Below are 19287 nucleotides of genomic sequence, written 5' to 3' on the forward strand. Positions count from 1 at the left end.
CTGGACATAGGGGAGGGGTGGTTTTATGGCACAAACTAATAATATTGGAAAGCTGTTTGATTTGTTAAATACTGTTTCCATACATGAGACTAACATTCAGCATCACAAAATTGACCTATTGCTAGAAAATCTATACCTGGCGTAGAGAATTAATAGAAGTTTGTATGACTACTTGGGAGTGGATAAAACTAAGATGCCTAATGTTTTTGGTATTCCTAAAGTCCACAAAGACATATATGATCCACCATTGAGGCCAATGCTGTCAGCTTGCAGTTTGTAAACTGAACCCTTGGCCAAATATGTGAACCGGAACTTAAAAGGGAAGTTAGAAAAATCCTCATATCCTGTGTGACAAAAGGAGGTACTGCCAGCACAGCTAGCTGGAATTTTGTAAATAATCATATGTCATTCGTGAATAACAGCATGAGTCATATGCTTGTGTTACAAATGTATTAGAACTGTATGTTGTCTGTATATCAAACTGCTGGTGCAGAAGTGAGTGTTGAAAGGGTTTGTAAAGTACTGAGCTTAAAGATGTATCCACAGTCTACCCTACTAGAAAAGAACAGAGATATATATACACTATTGTAACTGTATAAATGTATATATTTTAACAGTGAAAACTGGAGCATAGAAAGTTAACTTGCAAAACTTCAGAAGAATATTTTAAATTAAAGCAATTTATAACTGTTCCATAAAAGATAGTTTCAGAGCAGCAAGGAGACAGGATGTCTAAATCTAGGAAGCTTTTGCATTGTCTTGTGTTTTATTGTTTTATGTCTTCCAGCAGCTGCAAAGATCTGAGGGCTATGTATTTTTCACAAGTAGATGCTAAAGGCTGGTAGTTTCTAACATGGGGGTTTAGCTTGGGAACTAAAGTCAGATGCCAAGAAGTGATGCCATCCTGCAAGCTAACCCAGCAGTAATATTTGAGATATTAATTTAATCTCTGAGAGAGACAGGGCATTTTGAAATTTGTCTTTGACCTGACAGCATCAGCTGGAAGACCCACTCACCACATCTGCCTTGCCTGGCTGTGTAAGTAACTTAACTAGGGTATGGTAATTTCTATTAGATACAGACAGGAATATAGTGAAGTATACGTTAGATGTTTTCTTTATTTATGAGGCTGTCCTGCAATGTTGTTTTAAATATTTCCTGTGATTTTGAACTCTGATGTAACTGTGATTGTTTACTGGGTATTTTCTTGTTGTTTTATTATTTTTTATTAAATATATTGTGGCTAATATTTGAGAGACATATTTAAGTTCTGAGAGTACTTGCATATTTATTTGGTGACACTGTGGGCCACTCCTAATAGCCTTGCTCTTGGTCAAACTACCATTTGTATTGATAGTAACATTAAACAGTAAGATTGGACACCCTTTGCTAAGGGCCTTAAAGTATCTGATAAGGAGTGACTGGTGGCAGTAATAACTACCTTATAGTCTGGCCAGAAGGCTTCATAGCTAGTATACTTGTGCCAGCCTTTCCCAGAGGTGTGTGTGTGTGTGTGTGTGTATGTGTGTGTGTGTGTAAATCAAACCTCAGACAGTGTGTGTGTGTGTGTGTGTGTGTGTGTGTGTGTGTGTGTGTGTGTGTGTGTGTGTGTGTGTGTGTGTCAGCTACTGAGGCAGAGACACAAAGCACTGGTTGGGCAGAGACGATGCTGGAGGCCTTGGCTTGGTCACTCAGCTGAGAGCTCAACTGTATAGCTGTGCCAATGTGGAGACTTACTGGGGATCTGGAGAAGGATAGAGAAACCATCCCCAAAGCTGACAGTGGTCTCTATGTGCTCTTAAGAGAAATTGCACTTGATGCACAGAGCTGTCTCTGGAAATACAGTGTGTGTCCCTGTTACCCTCCCAGTGTGTATATCCCCCACTGTTGCCAGTGGTGAGGTTTGAGGTTCCTTGATTACTGGGCCAATGGTGGGATATCACATCCTGCATGACTCTTGACATTTTTAGAAGTTCTCAAAGATGTCAACTGTACTTCCAATGATTGTGTTTTTGTTATCATGTTTCTTAAAAAGTTGTTTTCACTTATTCCTAATGATATTGGTTTGCTTTGGTTTGAGGATTTTGGTGGCTGATCTTTTATCTATGTCCAATTCAGATTTGTGTCTTGCAAAGGAAGCACTTGTTTTTGTCCTTAAAATCCTTAAAGGCAATTTTATTGCTTTTGAAGGGAACTTTTATCCTCAAACTGCAAGGGTGGACATGTCTTTGGTGGACGCTGCTTTGGTCCATTTTTTCTTTTTTTTTTGTTATTGTTGTTACACATTGGTGAATAATTAGTAATGCCATGGCTTCTTTTGATTGCCATATTTGTTTATGTACCTTTGTAAGTGGCTAAATTTTAAAATGTTTTCTGCATACGAACTGAACTATGCACATACTTCTGCTGGTTGAAATTAAATACCTCACCTTTCATTAACTTTTATGTTATCCCCAGTTTTTCAGACTAATATTACAGCTGGTTTTCTTTCTTTTTTCAAACATTTGTATTCTTTATGTTACAAAAATGTATTTTGTGGTTTTTTTTCTTTTTTATGTTACTTAACGCCTGTTTATTGTTGGATATTTTAGGAGGTTTTGTTTTTAGTGTTTCAGTTCAGCAGAAAAAGAATTTAAAATAATTGCATGGTCTTTACCAGTAACACATTCATGTTTGGTCAATTACCTTATGATTTACCTTATGATGTGCTTTGCTTATATGGTTAATTTCTAAGTAACGTTATGTTCATTTAGAACAGTATTCATGTTATATCCTGACAAATTTTCATTTCTTTTGTTGTGGTTCAATAAGCATTCGCCTTGGCTTTTTTGAGCACATAGAAGAATGGCTTGGCCAAGCCATTTCTAACTCCAGAAGTGTTGTTGCTCTTAAAAAAGAGGAGTTGAAATCAGAGCTGGAACTGCGGTTTCACCTTCACAGACCAAGAGCCAAACGTATTGAAATGGATATACATAATGTCAGAGCAGGTGAGAACCCATGTTATCCTAGACTCTACAAAAAGCTTCAGATCAAAAATTAATTCAGGCTATTTAGCTTTGATTATGATTTTACTGGATTAATATTCTGCGCAGTATTCTACTAAGTGAAAAGAAACATTTTTCTAGAAGAAATTCTGTATGTTTTTTTTTTTAATCAAATGTCTTCTTAATGTATATGGATAGAGTATAGCACTTCTATTGAGAAGTATTTCACCATAGTTAAATACATTTTCTAAGCAATTGGCAATTTATTTGAATGAAATAGACATCTGAATAGGCGTATGCATCAAAATCTTCCACGTTTTTCTATATATGCATATTTGCACCCCTCACACTCACATTAATTGAGGGAATATTCCACATTTTTTGATTAAGCTTGATGTTGTCAGCTGGCTGGCAGTACTGTGGAAAGTGTTATTTATTTATATATTTATTTATTTATTTATGTAACATTTGTTTATTGGGAAAGTCCTACTGAGACAGAGCCCATATTCAGTGGAGGCCTGGGGAGAAATGCTCCAGATGCATGCCTTTGGAATGGCACCGCAGACGAGAATCGAACTGGAGAATCTCTTGCTATGAAGTGACAATGCTAACTGCTGTACCACTGCACCGCCCTTTATGTTTGAATGTGTGCTCCTGACCCTTTACCTGGGCAGGTGATTTATCCTTTGCACACAATGGTCTTTGGAACTAATGAGGATGGTAATGAAGGATGGGTTGCTTGATTTTGGTCCAGGCACTGAATAAACAATAATGTGATGGTAATCCCTGGAGGAATGTTAATGGACTGCCATTTATTTATAGTTACTTGAGTAACAGTAGGAAATGGTAGCAGAGTATCAGCTCTAAAAGCATGTTACCTGACCGCATTGTGACCATGAAATGCTGATTGGAATAACTACAATGCTTTTAGCTTTCTGTGATGTTTGGCCTAATAATATATGCATAATGGAGTGGACAGCTAATGCTGATGGTTCCCTAGTTATTGCTGAGGATTGCCATGGATTAAGGGTTTGCTTTCTTACTTTAGAATACTTTAATAAGTTCTGATTATTACATAAAATATGTAAATATATGGTTATGTGCCCATTGTAAGCCTGGAATATACCGTTTCCTTGCTTTAAGATCTTTGAGTTCTTCTAAACAGAGAAGTAATAGCAGCAAAGTTTACAAACGAGAGTGCATAATTTCTGTGTAGAATGTATTCATAAATGGTGAGACAATTCACTGATAATGTATTTATTTTAATGGTGAAGCAGTGAGAAAACCTTTGTCATCAAAATGTTTTTGAACTGTGCTTAGATGGTCCCCCATATCCCATCCACTCAGTTACTGTGTACAATCAATCCTTTTCATTCGTGTAATATTTTTGAGTCATTATTTCTACTGTCAGGTTTGTTTTAATGAAAAGTAATGGTTGAATGTCAAAGCTTGTTTTATCATTGGATTGTCAACTGATGTTCACAATTCCTATTTACTCTGTAGTCACTTTTACTCCTAACAGTGCTTAGCCTGCTGGATAGGATAGTGGTTTAAAGTGTGTTTATATAGTTGCCAGAGAGGGATAAACAGGTTCAGAAAACTCGAGGGGGTTATGGAAATTTGAGAGAAGATGTCTAATTGTTTCCTGTGTTGTTACACCCAAAACAAAGCCATCTGTAATATAGTTCATATGGTGATAGCTACGGGTGCTGCTGTAAAAGGCGCAAAGACTATACAAAAGTCACACCCTGCCTTCTCTCATAGTTCCACTCATTTTGCACTCATTTTGCTGTGTAAACATGAATAGTTTGCCTTCTAAAGTTATGTATGGTAACAGTGAAAATTGAAAAAAAAAATTAAAAAAGAAAATAATTAATTTGATGAACCTCTTAAACTCTTATGTAGAGATCCTATAGTTATTTATTGTCTGTCTATGAACTGAATCTCTCCTCGACTTACTTTCCTGTGAAGCACTAAGTCTGCCATGCTCATTGCTTTCTCTGTTCTTAGCTGATCTCTTTCTTCAGACTTTGACAGTTTATTCATCTGTTTGAAATTCTCCTCCTTTGTACAGCAGCAAAAGTTCATGTCTAATTCTAGACCTGAAAAATGCATGGATCTTAATCTTATTTATGAATATGTCAACCAAATATGCAACAAAATTTAGAAGATTTAGGATTTTTGCTTGGAAATGTTTACATAGATATTTTTATACCCTAAGTAGACTCCAGATAATCTTTCCTCAGGTAGACAGCAAATGTTGGAGGTATGACAGGGAAGAAAGAGGTACTTGGGAACATATTTTCTAGGATTGCAATGGGTTGGTGGACTTTAAGGATTCCTTGCGGGATGCACTGTCAGAGATGCTGGGTGGGTGGATTGGTGTGATGAGGGAGATGATTTTTCTGAGCTATGATACAAAATCAGAATTGCCTAGACATGGTAAGGCCTTGCTGTGTCTAATTATGGTGGCTGCTAAAAAAGCAAATACTAGAAAATGGGAATAAAAATCTAAATCAACTGTATTAGAAATAGGGAATATAGTAACAGAGATAAAACAACTGGAATTGAGATCTTTAGAAAAGGGTAGGAGCAAACTGCACAGGAAAAATGGGAATTGTGGGAACAATACATACAGCAGAGCAATGAGGTTTAAAAGAAGGCAAGACTTAAATGAGCTATGTAACGTTTGATAGTGACTGGGTAGATTATAAATGATGTATAATATTTGCAACTGGGAGTGTGTCAGCATGGTTTGTGATGTAAAATGCTTGCAACTAAGATTGTGTTGGTGTGGTTTGTTTTTATTTATATAAATGTATGATTGCTTATGTCATAAGTGATGGTTTAATGAAGATGTTTCTTGTTTAAAAAAGGGGGAAGGAATTGAATAATTTATGTAATGTTGCTTAGGTTATATGATATATAGCAGTATATGTGTAGTATAATGTTTGTTAATGTTAATTTGTTAATACAGTTTGATTACTTTTGTATAAATGGAAAATTGCCAATATCACAAGTGATAATTCAATAAAGGTTTGTTTAAAAAAATGCCAAATGTGCAACTGTATTTTTCAGCTGTCCAGAATTTTACAGGATGTCCAGATTTCTGCCTCATAATTTTGATATGGCCCTCATAAAATATGGGTTTTCTGGAAAATCAATGCGAATTGCAGATTCTAAATAATCACACATTTGAATTTCAGATTTCATTTCCATCAGAAAATGCATGCTAATGTAAATTCGATTTTTCAACAACTTTCCAAGTTTATAAGAACAATTTTTAAAATCTGTCCCTGAGTCTGAGAGTTATATATGCCACAGTACTTGAAAACCAGTACTGGTAGGTATGGTTTTGTACGTGGTTTGAGTAATAAATAAAATTTGAAATGTGGAGATTCCCAGGCAATAATTTCCATTTCAGTTTAATGGGTTTTCTTGCTCACTAACTTATGACGGGGTTGGAAGGAAAGTGTCTGTTGCTGTGTTCCCAGGGCAACTTTTAATGATACTGTTGATTAACAGACAAATCTGAAGTAGGATATTCATTTGTCTGCAACCTGTGGGTTATGGATCCGATATCGGATCCGAACCGGCATGGTTTTCCAGCTATGGATCCAAGCTCTCAGCTCCTCCCCTCACCCATAATGCCCTGCTCTACCCTCATGACCTCAGATCTCGTTTGCCGCGCATGGTGACTGGATTGGTTTCTAAAGCTCTCAAGCTAAGTGCTAGTTTTCTACAGTTAATATTAGAATTTTGAAGTTTTTTATTGATTTTTTGTGTGAAAGTGTAGGTTTCCCCTTTGATATTTTTACTTTTAGAGTTAATCTAAAATTATTTCCCTCCCCTCGCTGTTGGCGAGTGTGTGTGTGTTGGGCCTGTGTGTGTATATTGTTTAGTTACTTTAGTTTAGTAACTTCTTTATAGATTGGGATGGCTGAACAGCCCAAATCTATATTTTCTAAATGCTCCGAGTGTGGCCATAAGCTTTCCCCAGCTGATGGCCACACTCGGTGTGTTAGATGCCTGGGGGTTGAACACCTCACATCTGGATGCTCCATTTGTGCAGGGTTTAACCCCAGGGCACTGAAGGAGCGGAGGTCCAAGCTTGTTTTGGCAGGCCTCTTACCACCGGACTCGGCTCCGACCTCCGCTCCTTCGGGAGTAACCGTGCCGGTTCTTCCTCCGTGGCACCCTCCTCCTCCTGGGACTCAACCTCCGTTTCTGGTTCGGAGGAGAGGATGCTAGGAAAAGGACCGGAGGAGAAGCACCACAAGCGGCGGGCCGAGACCTCTGTTTCGGCCCCGCCAGCCAAGCGGGCTTCTCCCCCGGCTCCGTTGTCGGCTCGGTCTCCTCCTTCTCGGCTCCGGTCTCCAGTGTGCTTTTCACCGGGACCTGAGGAGGAGGAGACCCGATCTCCGTCGAGGCTATCGAGGAGGCACTCCAGGCCTACCTCGGTAGCCTCGTCGAGATCTACGTATAGTCTTTCGGATGCTGATCTGGACCGGATGATGAGAAGATTCATCCAGGCCCAGATGCAGATGGGAGTGCTCTTGCCTCCCCCCCCTCTGGGGGGGAGCTCAACACCCTTTTTCAAACCTATTGCTCCTTCTCCGACCCGCTATCTGGGTTCGGAGCAGCTGGAGCCGAGCAGCTCGAGCGGGGTGGTCGGCGCCGATAGTACTTTGCCGGATCCGACCCTGCCCTCGAGTGCATCGGATCCGACTTCTCGGAGCCTGGATCCGAGCCTCGGATCCGGGGATCAGTGCTCGCCGGCGCCGTCTGTGTCGGAGCGCACTGTCCTTCGATCCGGCCGCCGGCTCCGATCCACTCTTCGGATCCGAGGGGAGCCGATTGTCGGATCCTTTGGTCGAGGTCGGCTCCCTTCGGCTTGATGTAGTGGAGAGGGCCCTGTTGAGGGTCTCCGGACCCCGGCACTTGTTCCGCCCGTCCCGCTCCCTCTGCACTGGGCCAGGCTTCCACCATCCGGCCCTGGGACAGCCCGCTTCTGTGCCCCAAGTTGCTCCAATGGAACAAGTTGCTGCTTGCGAGGAGTCCTCTGACAGCCCCCAGAGGATGTCCTCGCAAGCATACGTGCAAAAGGAGGCACATTGACTCCCCGAGTCTCTCACGGAAGACACGGACTTGGAGGAAGGGAAGGCTCCCCACGGTCACCCCGAGGATGTCTCATTTGGAGACATCATGGAAATGTCTGTGATAAGGGGTGGTCTGCCCCAAGTCTTCCTCGGACGAGTCCGTGTTCTTGGAGGCATTTGAAGCGGGTCCGTCTACCTCTTGGGTGTCCCCCCCTGCCGACCCCCTGGTGGACCTCATTACCACCAGGGAGTGGAAGGAACCGGACACCGTGGAGCCAATTCCTAAGAGGCCCGATAGGATCCTTAGCCCACCGTCCGACCGTGCCCATTGGAGTAAGTGGCCTCCGGTAGATGCCATGTTGACGGCGGCCACCAAGAGGGAACTTGCTCAGGAGAGTCCTCAGTCCATCCCCGAGCAAGGAGTCTCGATGATGGACCGCTTGGGAAGCGGATGTTTAGTTCAGCGACCTTCTCGGTAAGGGCGCTGAACTACTTGGCACATGTCATTAGGATGCAGCGAGATCTCATTAAAGAATATGCTGCATCTCCCCAGAGTCCATGTCGGAGGAGGACAGGGTTCTGCACTCCACCCGTATGGCCACTCTTAGGTCAGTTACTAATACCTCTATGCGGCTACTCTCCCACGCCACGGAAGGCGCCGCTAGAGCTGCGGGGCAGGCCTAGTCACTGGACGCCAGGCCTGGCTCCGCCACTGCGATTTTTCTGAGCCCTTCAAAGCGTCATTTGCGACGCCCCTTTGATGGTTCTGCTCTCTTTGGCAAAACCGTCACAAACGTTGACCCCGAGCGAGAAGGACGGGCAGACGCTGTCTGCCGTCGGAATCCGCTTCTCTGCACCCCAGAGACCCTACTCTAGGAACCAAAACGGTCAGAAGAAGATGTGGTTCCGGAAGTCGCAGCAGTCCCAGCCTGCTCCGGACAACCAGTCCTTCCGTGGCAGAGGAGGACAGGGAGGACGCCGCCCTAGAGGCAGAGGGGCTCCCAGAAACTTCGGGTCCAGGGAACCTTTCTCTGAACGGCCCGCGCAGCAACCCTGAGGGGTTGCCCGACTGCTCCACTCTGGAGGCAGTCGGGGGACGTTTTTTGGGGCACCTAGCAGCATGGGAGTCCATAACTTCAGACCGCTGGGTTCTCCAAATCATATCCAGAGGATATCGCATCCCTTTCCTTCACCTTCCAAAGTTGAAGACCCTCCCAGACGTCCCACCCGGTCAACGGGAGGCCGCTTTGGCAGAAATTGGCCATCTGCTAAAGAAAAGAGCCATCCAGCCCATCCCCCCAGACCAGATCGGATCAGGGTTCTACTCCAGGTTCTTTTTAGTGCCAAAGAAGACGAGGGAACTAAGACCAATCCTAGACCTCTCTCTCTTGAATCTGGCAGTCCCCAAAGAAAAATTCCGAATGGTCACTCTGCAATCTATTCTCCCCTTCTGGGAGAAAATCACTGGATGTGCTCGATAGACCTCAGGGCAGCGTACTACCACATCCTGATGGACAGGCGCTCCAGGAGGTTCCTCCGCTTCCGTCTGGGAGCCAGTCACTACCAGTTCCGGGTCCTTCCCTTTGGTCTCACCACAGCCCCCAGGGTGTTCACCAAAGTATTAGCAGTGGTAGCGGCCCACCTGAGGCTTCAGGGGGTGCAGGTCTTTCCCTACCTGGACGACTGGCTCCTTACCGCCCCAACAAGGCATCTACTTTCATTAGCGCGAGACTCCTTTCTCCATCTTGCTCCTTTTCTGGGCATTACAATAAATACAAAGAAATCCAACCTGGCCCACACAGCTCTTAGATTTTATAGGGGCCAGGCTAGACACAAGGAGTTTACGAGCCTTCCTCACTGCGGACAGAGTTCAAAATCTGCAGCTCCAGGTGCGGGCCATTCTCCACTCAAGTTCTGTTCCAGCGGAGTTGGTCCTGAGGGCTCTAGGGTCCATGGCATCTGCTATAGCACTTCTTCCTCTTGCCAGGCTCAATATGCGCATCCTACAGTGGACTCTCTTAGTACAGTGGTCATACCTTGCTCTCCCCATGCATCATCCCATTGCGATCAGCAAGGCTTGCAAGCGGTCCCTCTTGTGGTGGCTTCACTCCGCGGATCTCCACAGGGGCCGCCCATTTTGTGCTTCTCCCCGTGTCGCCACGGTGACCACGGACGCCTCCCGCCTCGGGTGGGGCACTTTGCGGGCCGGACCGTCCAAGGCACATGGAGCGATTCAGAGACCTTACCATATCAACGTTCTAGAGATGAGAGCAGTGCTCTTAAGCGTTGCTAGCACTTCAGGACTTTCTTCCCTTGGGAACAATTGCGATTCAATCGGACAACATGTCTGTGGTCTGGTACATCAACAAGCAAGGTCTTACCCTCTTTGTCGAGAAGCCATGAGAGTTTGGGAATGGGCAATCTCCACCAACCGCTTTCTAATAGCAACGCACATTCCGGGTCGGTCCAACATCCTAGCGGACAAGCTCAGTCGCACCATTCTGACCCCTTACGAGTGGTCTCTCAATTGTCAAGTAGCGGAACGCATGTTCGCACAGTGGGGAACCCCTTCATGCGATCTTTTGCCTCTCCCTCAAACACCAAGTCGACAGTTTTTTGGCTCTGATACCTCCTCCGGAGGTTCCCAAGAGACGCTCTGCTGCATGCTTGGCCGCCCGGTCTTCTGTATGCTTATCCACCCTTGCCTCTGATGCTCCAAGTTCTTCAGAAAGCCTCTCGGGTGGGTTGCAGAATGATTCTCATTGCTCCGTTTGGCCTCGACAGATCTGGTTCCCCTTCCTAAGGTCTCACTCGGTGAATCCTCCTTGGATTCTAGATCCCATTCGGATCTGATATCCCATCCATCCTGCATACCTCCTCCGAATCTGGACAACCTGAAGCTGACCGCTTGGCTGCTCCAGTTCCACTCTTGATCAGGACTCGGTATTTCGTCACCTGTTAAGGCAATTCTGGTGGCAGCTCATAAACCGTCCACTAGGAAGGTCTACCACAGCAAGTGGAAGCGGTTTTCTTTGTGGGCGGGCGGCAAGGCCTGAATCCCTTCACGGTTCCTCTCCCGTTAGTGCTTGACTTTTAATTTTAAGAGGTTAGGAGCAAACTGCACAGGAAAAATGGGAATTGTGGGAACAATACATACAGCAGAGCAATGAGGTTTAAAAGAAGGCAAGACTTAAATGAGCTATGTAACGTTTGATAGTGACTGGGTAGATTATAAATGATGTATAATATTTGCAACTGGGAGTGTGTCAGCATGGTTTGTGATGTAAAATGTTTGCAACTAAGATTGTGTTGGTGTGGTTTGTTTTCATTTATATAAATATATGATTGCTTATGTCATAAGTGATGGTTTAATAAAGATGTTTCTTGTTTAAAAAAGGGGGAAGGAATTGAATAATTTATGTAATGTTGCTTAGGTTATATGATATATAGCAGTATATGTGTAGTATGTTTGTTAATGTTAATTTGTTAATACAGTTTGATTACTTTTGTATAAATGGAAAATTGCTAATATCACAAGTGATAATTCAATAAAGGTTTGTTTAAAAAAATGCCAAATGTGCAACTGTATTTTTCAGCTGTCCAGAATTTTACAGGATGTCCAGATTTCTGCCTCATAATTTTGATATGGCCCTCATAAAATATGGGTTTTCTGGAAAATCAATGAGAATTGCAGATTCTAAATAATCACACATTTGAATTTCAGATTTCATTTCCATCAGAAAATGCATGCTAATGTAAATTTGATTTTTCAACAACTTTCCAAGTTTATAAGAACGATTTTTAAAATCTGTCCCTGAGTCTGAGAGTTATATATGCCACAGTACTTGATAACCAGTACTGGTAGGTATGATTTTGTACGTGGTTTGAGTAATAAATAAAATTTGAAATGTGGAGATTCCCAGGCAATAATTTCCATTTCAGTTTTCATGGGTTTTCTTGCTCACTAACTTATGACGGGGTTGGAAGGAAAGTGTCTGTTGCTGTGTTCCCAGGGCAACTTTTAATGATACTGTTGATTAACAGACAATTTTGCAAGTAGTTTCTTTTGTGGAAGCTGTCTGAATAGAAAATATCATTGTTGCACTTATGAAATCTTGATAACCAAACTAAAGATCAGTTTTCTCAATAGTCTGAAAAATCTGGGAAGATAGCAATTTAATAGCTAAGGCTTTCATTTAACGATACAGTTAAGTGTGGATTCTAGAACTTTTTAAATATTTGTGCATACATTTGCCAGTGCATCTTATATAACATTTGCTGTACAACTGAGCTGTACTTCTAAAGGATATCTCTCTGAGGGAAAATTATCTTTTAAGCTGTTAGAAATAATAGAGTTATTAGAAATTACCTTGTAATGAGGAATAATATGACAGCAGAAGAAAAAAAGAACTGTAAACCACAGGGGGAATATCACATTATGAAATGTATGGGTAACAAAAATCAGTTAGGGATTATATTTTGTATTTGTTAATATATCTGCTAGCATATTATATACCTGAGAGTAGTACCACATATGAAAAACTTGTATTGGTTTAGAAATAAAGCTAATAGCCTTGTTAAATAGTATAGCATGCTGAATTATACCTATATTACCTCTCTTTTGTGCTTTCAAGAGAGAGTTTTATCACTGCAGAGCATTTAAAATTAGCAATGTTTCATTATAGTTCTATAATGTCTTCCTTGGTGACAATTACTTAACAATAAATCACAATACCCAGGTTTTACCCACCCTTTCTAACCTCATTATTGGCCAAAAAATTCCATAGACTTTACCTTATTCCATACAAAGACCACTACAGGTGTCTCATTGGCATTCTTTTGAACCCTGGTTAATGTGCAAGGCTGTCATATAAAGTCAGTATTACCAAGAGCTTTCTTCAGTCCTTATTACATCTTTGATTGCTTCATATCACACTTTGATGTGGGAGTAGTTCTTTCTAGCACCGGATCCAGCACAAGGTGATATAGGCTGCTGCCTAGGGCCTGATGCTGGCTGCGATGTCCAGCCTTAATGTAAAAAAGAGAGCAGATTTCTTCCAAGCACAGGTCTATGTACGCGGATCTTCTAGTGTCAGCATGCACTTTTTTGCAGGAGTTCATCCAACCACCAATCTCCTACCATAAACACACATACACGCACACACACACACACACACACACACACACACACACACACACACACACACACACACACACACACACACACACACACACACATCTGCACTCCCATCTCAGTGGGAGATTCCAAAGGATTTTCAGCACTAAATTGGGCAAGATGGTTTAGTGTAAAGCACAAGCAAGGAGATGTTGTTTTTGAAAATTAGAGCATTAGTGCATATGTCTGCACTCCCAACTGAGCGGGAGATTTGAAAGAATTTTTACCACTGCATCGAGCAAGAAAATATAGACAAGGAGATGTTTTTGAAGGAGATCAGAGTATGAACGCACACACTTGTACTCCTGAATGAATAGGAGATTTGAAAAGATTTTCTGCACTGAATCAAGCAGGGAGAAATAGTTTTTAAAAGAAATTAGAGTGTGAGTGAAAAAAGAGGTATTATTTTTAAGGAGATCAGAGCACCATCAGAGATTAGATCTGAAAGATATTAGAGAGCATCACCAGAGAGAGATTCAGTTGGATATTTGCATTGTGTGTGTGGGTGTGTGTTTGTGCTGGTGTGGGTGTGTGTTTCTGTTAGTGTGTGCGTGTGTGTGTGTGTGTGTGTGTGTGCGTGTGTGCGTGTGTGTGTGTGTGTGTGTGTGTGGTGGGTGTGGGGTGGGGTGGGGGGGGGGTGTTCCATTATGAGATTATTGCCCTCCAATTACTGCTGCCTCCAGTATGGATTATTGCCCTCCAATTAGTTCTGCCTTCAGTATGGATTACTACCCTCGAGGATAGTTATAGAAAATGAAGGTAAGGTAAATCACTGGAGATTACAATATCAATCTGTAGAGTGTCATCATTATTTCTCAGAAAAAAATAATTTAATTTTTATCCATGAAGTCCAATGAGCACTGTCTGATTAAGGAGAGAATTGATTGTAGTAAACAGGAACATGCTCTTTTTCGGTACAAGCCTACATTTTCATGCTTTGTTGACTGTTAACTGTGAATAAACCTGATAATGTGAAGTCTACAAGTTTAATGCTAATATTTTAACTGTGAATGCATTTTTAATTAACCTTGTTTTTTGCAAATACATGGGTATGAAACGCACTGTGTTGGAGTAGAATAGTTTATCTGGATGAGTAATGCTATGAGCTGCTTTTGTATTGCAGAGTTGAATTTCCTCAGCCTTCATTTTGTCTGCTGTATGACTCTGACCAAGTAATTTCACCAGACAGTGCTTCCAGGCTGTCCCTAGAACGGGACCCTTGTCTCAAATGTTCTGCCCCAAGCTGTTATCAAGTGATTTGCACATTTGTTTTTTTTTTTTTTTTTTGCATTTCTGTGCCCTTTATATATATGCTAATTCATGCTGTACTATATGCTGTTTGACTATGATTCACAAAATGTGTTGCAGTTTAATGGACTGCCAGATGCATTTTCAGTAAATGTCAGCTTCACGGGAAGAGTTGCTTACTGTTGGTTATGCTAAGTCTGTTAACACCATGAGATTGTTTTGTTATCTTTAGCAAATGTCTGTTGTTTTTGCTGTAAAATTTGAAATAATAGATTTGATGTTGTTAATCTTTATTCATTCATTATTGATGGGTCTCATTTCCATCTTTGGAACCAACTTGGCGAATATAACAAGCTTGCACCAGCCAAAAAACTCTCGAGCTAAGTCTTTCCCATAGTGCCCCTCTCCTCATCTTTTCAGATCTTGTTTGCCACATAGTATACAAGATGTGTCAGGCCAGCTCTCAGTTAAGTAGCTGTAATTTTCTAATTTTCTAATTGTTATAATATCCTTGCCTTCTTCAAATAGTCTTTCATTAGCAGTTTTTGATAGCTTTGCTTACCCTTTGTCTCTCCCAGAGTGCTTTTTCCTACTTTTCTTTACTAGTTTGGTATTCTTCTTAACATTGTTGGCACAAGCCCCTCCCTTGCTGCTGTGGTAATTGTCATCCCATTGTTGGTATTCCTGTCTTTCTCCCCCTTCATTATCCTTTACTTCACACTTGTTTAAAAAAAAAAAAATCCATCTTTCTGTGTGTTTATCTTTCTCTGCTTGGTTTACAGCTTTTGACAGGATTTTCATCTTCTTGTTGCTGTAGTGACTTGTTTTTTTGGATAGTCATATGTTTGATAAAAAAGGGACAACTGGATTTAAGCAGTGTGATAAATGTGGTAGTAAGATGCCCAACTCCAATGGGCATCTTTCTTGTGTCTATTGTATCGGAATTCCCCACCTCCAGGTTCAACCTCCTTGTGAACTTTGTGAAGGATTTGGTTCTCATACTTCAGCAGAGCATAAAAATAAATTAATCTTAAAAGGACTGTTAAAAATTCCCTTTTTGGAGGCACTATTAGGGGCTGATGTTTCAACATTTCCTAAGAAAGACTAAAAGGAGAAGTCATTTGGTTCCAGTATCTCCTAGTTCTAAGGAACTGAAGCCTTCTAAGACTCATAATGAAATTAAGACCAAACTCCTTAAACTGTCAGCACCGACATTCTCAGCACCAGAGCCTAAAGTTCCCTTCATGGTGCCAATGACAACCTCTTCTATGGAGCTGGCAGCCATAACTTCTCTTACGATGCCCGATAATTTCCCCAGTACCAGAGGCCCTTTCTGCACCAACAATAGTATCTCCCTCTAATCTGGTCACTCCCTCCCCATCACAACACTTGGGTCCTTTGACCTTGGTGCCAAAAGGTGAAATTTTAGCCAGGACAAGATACTCCTCCTCCATCCACCGCTTTTTTGGCCAACAACTCAGTCTTTTTCTTGAAACGCCCAACTCTCCTTCAGGTTTATCCACCAATTCAAGCAAGAAGGGTTTTACCTCTCAGATAAAGCTGGTGTCACAATAAATAAGTCCAAAGGAAAATATACAAATAGTAAGACCAGCACCACGATGCTCAGTAAAAACTTCTATTTATTAACAATGTTAGTAACAATACTTTCACCTGTTAAGGCTTCCTTAGGCAAAAAACTGCATAGGCATATCATTCTTACTTAAGTACGATTCCATTCACATTATGTGAGATTAACTAGAAAATCTTAAAGATTACATATATTATAACATCCAATTCAACTAAAACATATAAATACAATTATTATTTATCCCTAATATCCTTTAAAACCAATTTTAAACTAAAATTATCATTCAAACCTGGATGTTGATATGCTTTAAGACATAATATCCATTTATTTTCCTGTAGCTCTGTGTAGTTAAGTAAGTCTCCCCCCCAACTTTTTTATTAATATTTTGCAATATAAATAAACTAAATGTATGTGTAATATCTGTGGTCATTACATGTCGATATAGTGCATTAGTTTCCAATTTTCTTTTTATTTCTGAAAGATATTCACATATCCTATCCTTCAATTTCCTGTTACTTTTACCTATATAGAATGCACTACACTTAGAACACCTAGCCATATATATTATATTCATGGTGTTACAGGTACCATGAGTTTTCAAAAAAAATTCTTTAGATGTAATCGGATGCATAAATGATATCCCTGTAAAAATATATGTACAAAAATGACAATTGTGGCACTTTTGAGTGCCATTTTTATTAATTGTATTGCATTTATTATAACTCTGTTGTTCTTTATAACATAATTGATGTTTCACATTTGTTTAGTTTTTATATCCAAAAGACAAGTGTTCCAGGGACACATCTTTAAACATCGGTATGTGTCTCAGCATATGCCAGTGTCTTTTTATTATACACTGTACCTTATTTGTGTTCATATCATATGGTGAGATGTATCTAAAGGGGTTTATACAGTTTAATCATCCACAAAAAGAAGATTAGAAGTCTTTATACTATATCTATACAAATTGTAAACATGACCTAATCTGTTAAATAGACAGCTTAATGGGTTAAGGGCAAGACAAAAGAGCAGCGATGAAAAAGAGTCACCCTAAAATATCCTCTCTTTGAATTTTTATCCCTGGGGTAAAAATTTATCCTTTATCATGTCATAGCTACAAAGTGGTTTCTCACTATTTCATGGTCACTGTAATATAATTAATCAATGTAGTGTGTATGTTATACATCTGTAAGCACCCCTTTATCCGTGAATGTGGTATGCTGTCAGATGCTTTTTTTTTTGTAATCTATCCATGCCATACATAGATTCTCCCCTTTTTTTTACATTTCTCAATTATGGCTTTATTTAACAACATATGATAATTTTTTCTATATGACTTTATTTTACATTTGTTAACCGGGATGGTCCGACTGGACGAGGTCCATTTTCAGAGGAGGCCCAGGGAGAAAAGCTCCACTTAATTCAAAACAACAAATAACAGCAATAATGATATTATACATAGTGTAAAAAAAGCATTTGTTATAATAGTATCTAGTGAGAAAAGAAAACAGTACAGACAATTCAAATCAGCGATATTTACATATGTGCATTCTGTTTGTAGTAAGAAACAGACAGAGATTACAACAAGTTCATGTTTGTTAAGGGGTACCATTTGTAAGACCCTGGCTTACTGGGACATGTACTAAGAGAGGAAAAAGAGAAAGTGTGGAGATAACAGTTTTAGGACTATGTGACACATGGACAGAGCCAAGAACTCATAAGATGGGCCTTAAGGGAGTTGTTGAATTGTGTGGTATTTGATGCAGAAGTCACGGATGTAGGGAGACTATTCTAAGTTTTTGCTGTAATGTGTGAAAATAGAGCTTTGCGTGCTGTGTTGTTAGCTGAGGTAATAGAGAGGAGTGATTTGTTGGCAGAGCAGAGTGGACGATTTGGTGTGTAGTTAGTCAGTAATTGCCTTAGTGAGGGAGTTTTGTCGGGTTGTTTTAGGTTGTTGTATGCTATGACAAGTTGGTGATAGACTAGTAGCAGTGGGAGCTCAAGCCACTGAAGTTGCCTAAGAGGTATGCAGTGTTGGGTTCTGAACAGGGAATTATTAGCAAACTTGACAATTTTGTTATAACAGGACTCAAGTTTGTCTAGGTCAGATTTCCTAATATAAGTGAGAATTGGGGCTGCATACATTAGTGTGGAAAGAGGGTGGGTTTGAGCTATGGTGACCTTAGCCTGATCTGATAGAAAGTCTTTTTGTCTGTATAGGGAACTCATTGATCCAATAGAAAGTTTTTTTGTCTGTATAGGGAACTCATTTTTTTATGTACCTTTTTTAGTTTGAGAGATATGGATGTCAAAGTGGAGGTTATCATCTATTTCAATACCAAGGAGCTTAATGTGGAGAGAGGGTGAAATGACAGTACCATTATTGGAGGAGACAGAGAAGGAGAGTGGAGAAGTTTTTACTTTGTTTGGGGTGAATAGAAGTAGTTTTGTTTTGTTAGGATTTAGGATGAGTTGAATATTAGTGATCCACCTTTCTACTGAGGCAAAAGATTCCTGGGCGAGGTGCTGTAGGGAGGTAAGTGATGGGGCTGAGCAGATTAGGGTGGAATCATCTGCATACTGGATTAGTGAGGCCTGCAGGGTCGAGGTATGTAGGTTATTGGTGAAGGTAGAAAAGAGTGGTGGACCCAATATGGAACCTTGGGGTACACCAATGGTGATTGGGATTAGAAGTGATAAAACTCCTTGCCACTGGAAAGCTCGTTGTCGGTCTGATAGGTGATTTTTAAACCAAGCAATAGTGTTGGGGGTAAAGGCTAAAGAGAGAGAGTATCTATTAGTATGGAGTAAGAAACCATGTCAAATGCTTTGGAGAGGTCAAGGAATATAGCAGATACAAATCTGTTGTTATTTCTATGTTGGTTAACCAGGTTTGTGAAGGAGAGAAGAGTTGTGGTTGTGCTGTGGTGTGGGTGGAAGCCATGTTGTGTAGGGGAGAGGAGATTGTTTGAGTTTAGGAAATGCATGACTTGAGAGTGTATGCATTTCTCTAGTATCTTTGATAAAGGAGACAGAATGGCAATGGGGCAGTAGTTTGAGAAATCATAAGAGTTTCCACCCTTATGAAGGGGAATAATGTAGGAGATTTTCCACAGTCAAGGGATATAGGATTCCTGTATAGAGCGGTTAATAAGAATTGAGACTGGGTAGGATATGGAGTTGGCAGCCATT

The 19287-nt window shown here is 40.9% G+C and overlaps 1 protein-coding gene across 1 annotated transcript in view; it reads left to right on the plus strand.

The window, feature by feature from the left end:
* CCDC180 (coiled-coil domain containing 180) overlaps nt 1–19287 on the plus strand; it is a 2826277-nt gene that overhangs the window by 1367274 nt on the left and 1439716 nt on the right. The window contains exon 18 of the mRNA XM_044058396.1: nt 2812–2987. Coding sequence (XP_043914331.1) covers nt 2812–2987 — 176 coding nt within the window. The remainder of the gene's footprint in view (nt 1–2811; nt 2988–19287) is intronic.

Source organism: Protopterus annectens, chromosome 16.part0, assembly GCF_019279795.1.
Source record: "Protopterus annectens isolate FY-2018-M chromosome 16.part0, PAN1.0, whole genome shotgun sequence".
NCBI classification, from domain to species: Eukaryota; Metazoa; Chordata; order Ceratodontiformes; family Protopteridae; genus Protopterus; species Protopterus annectens.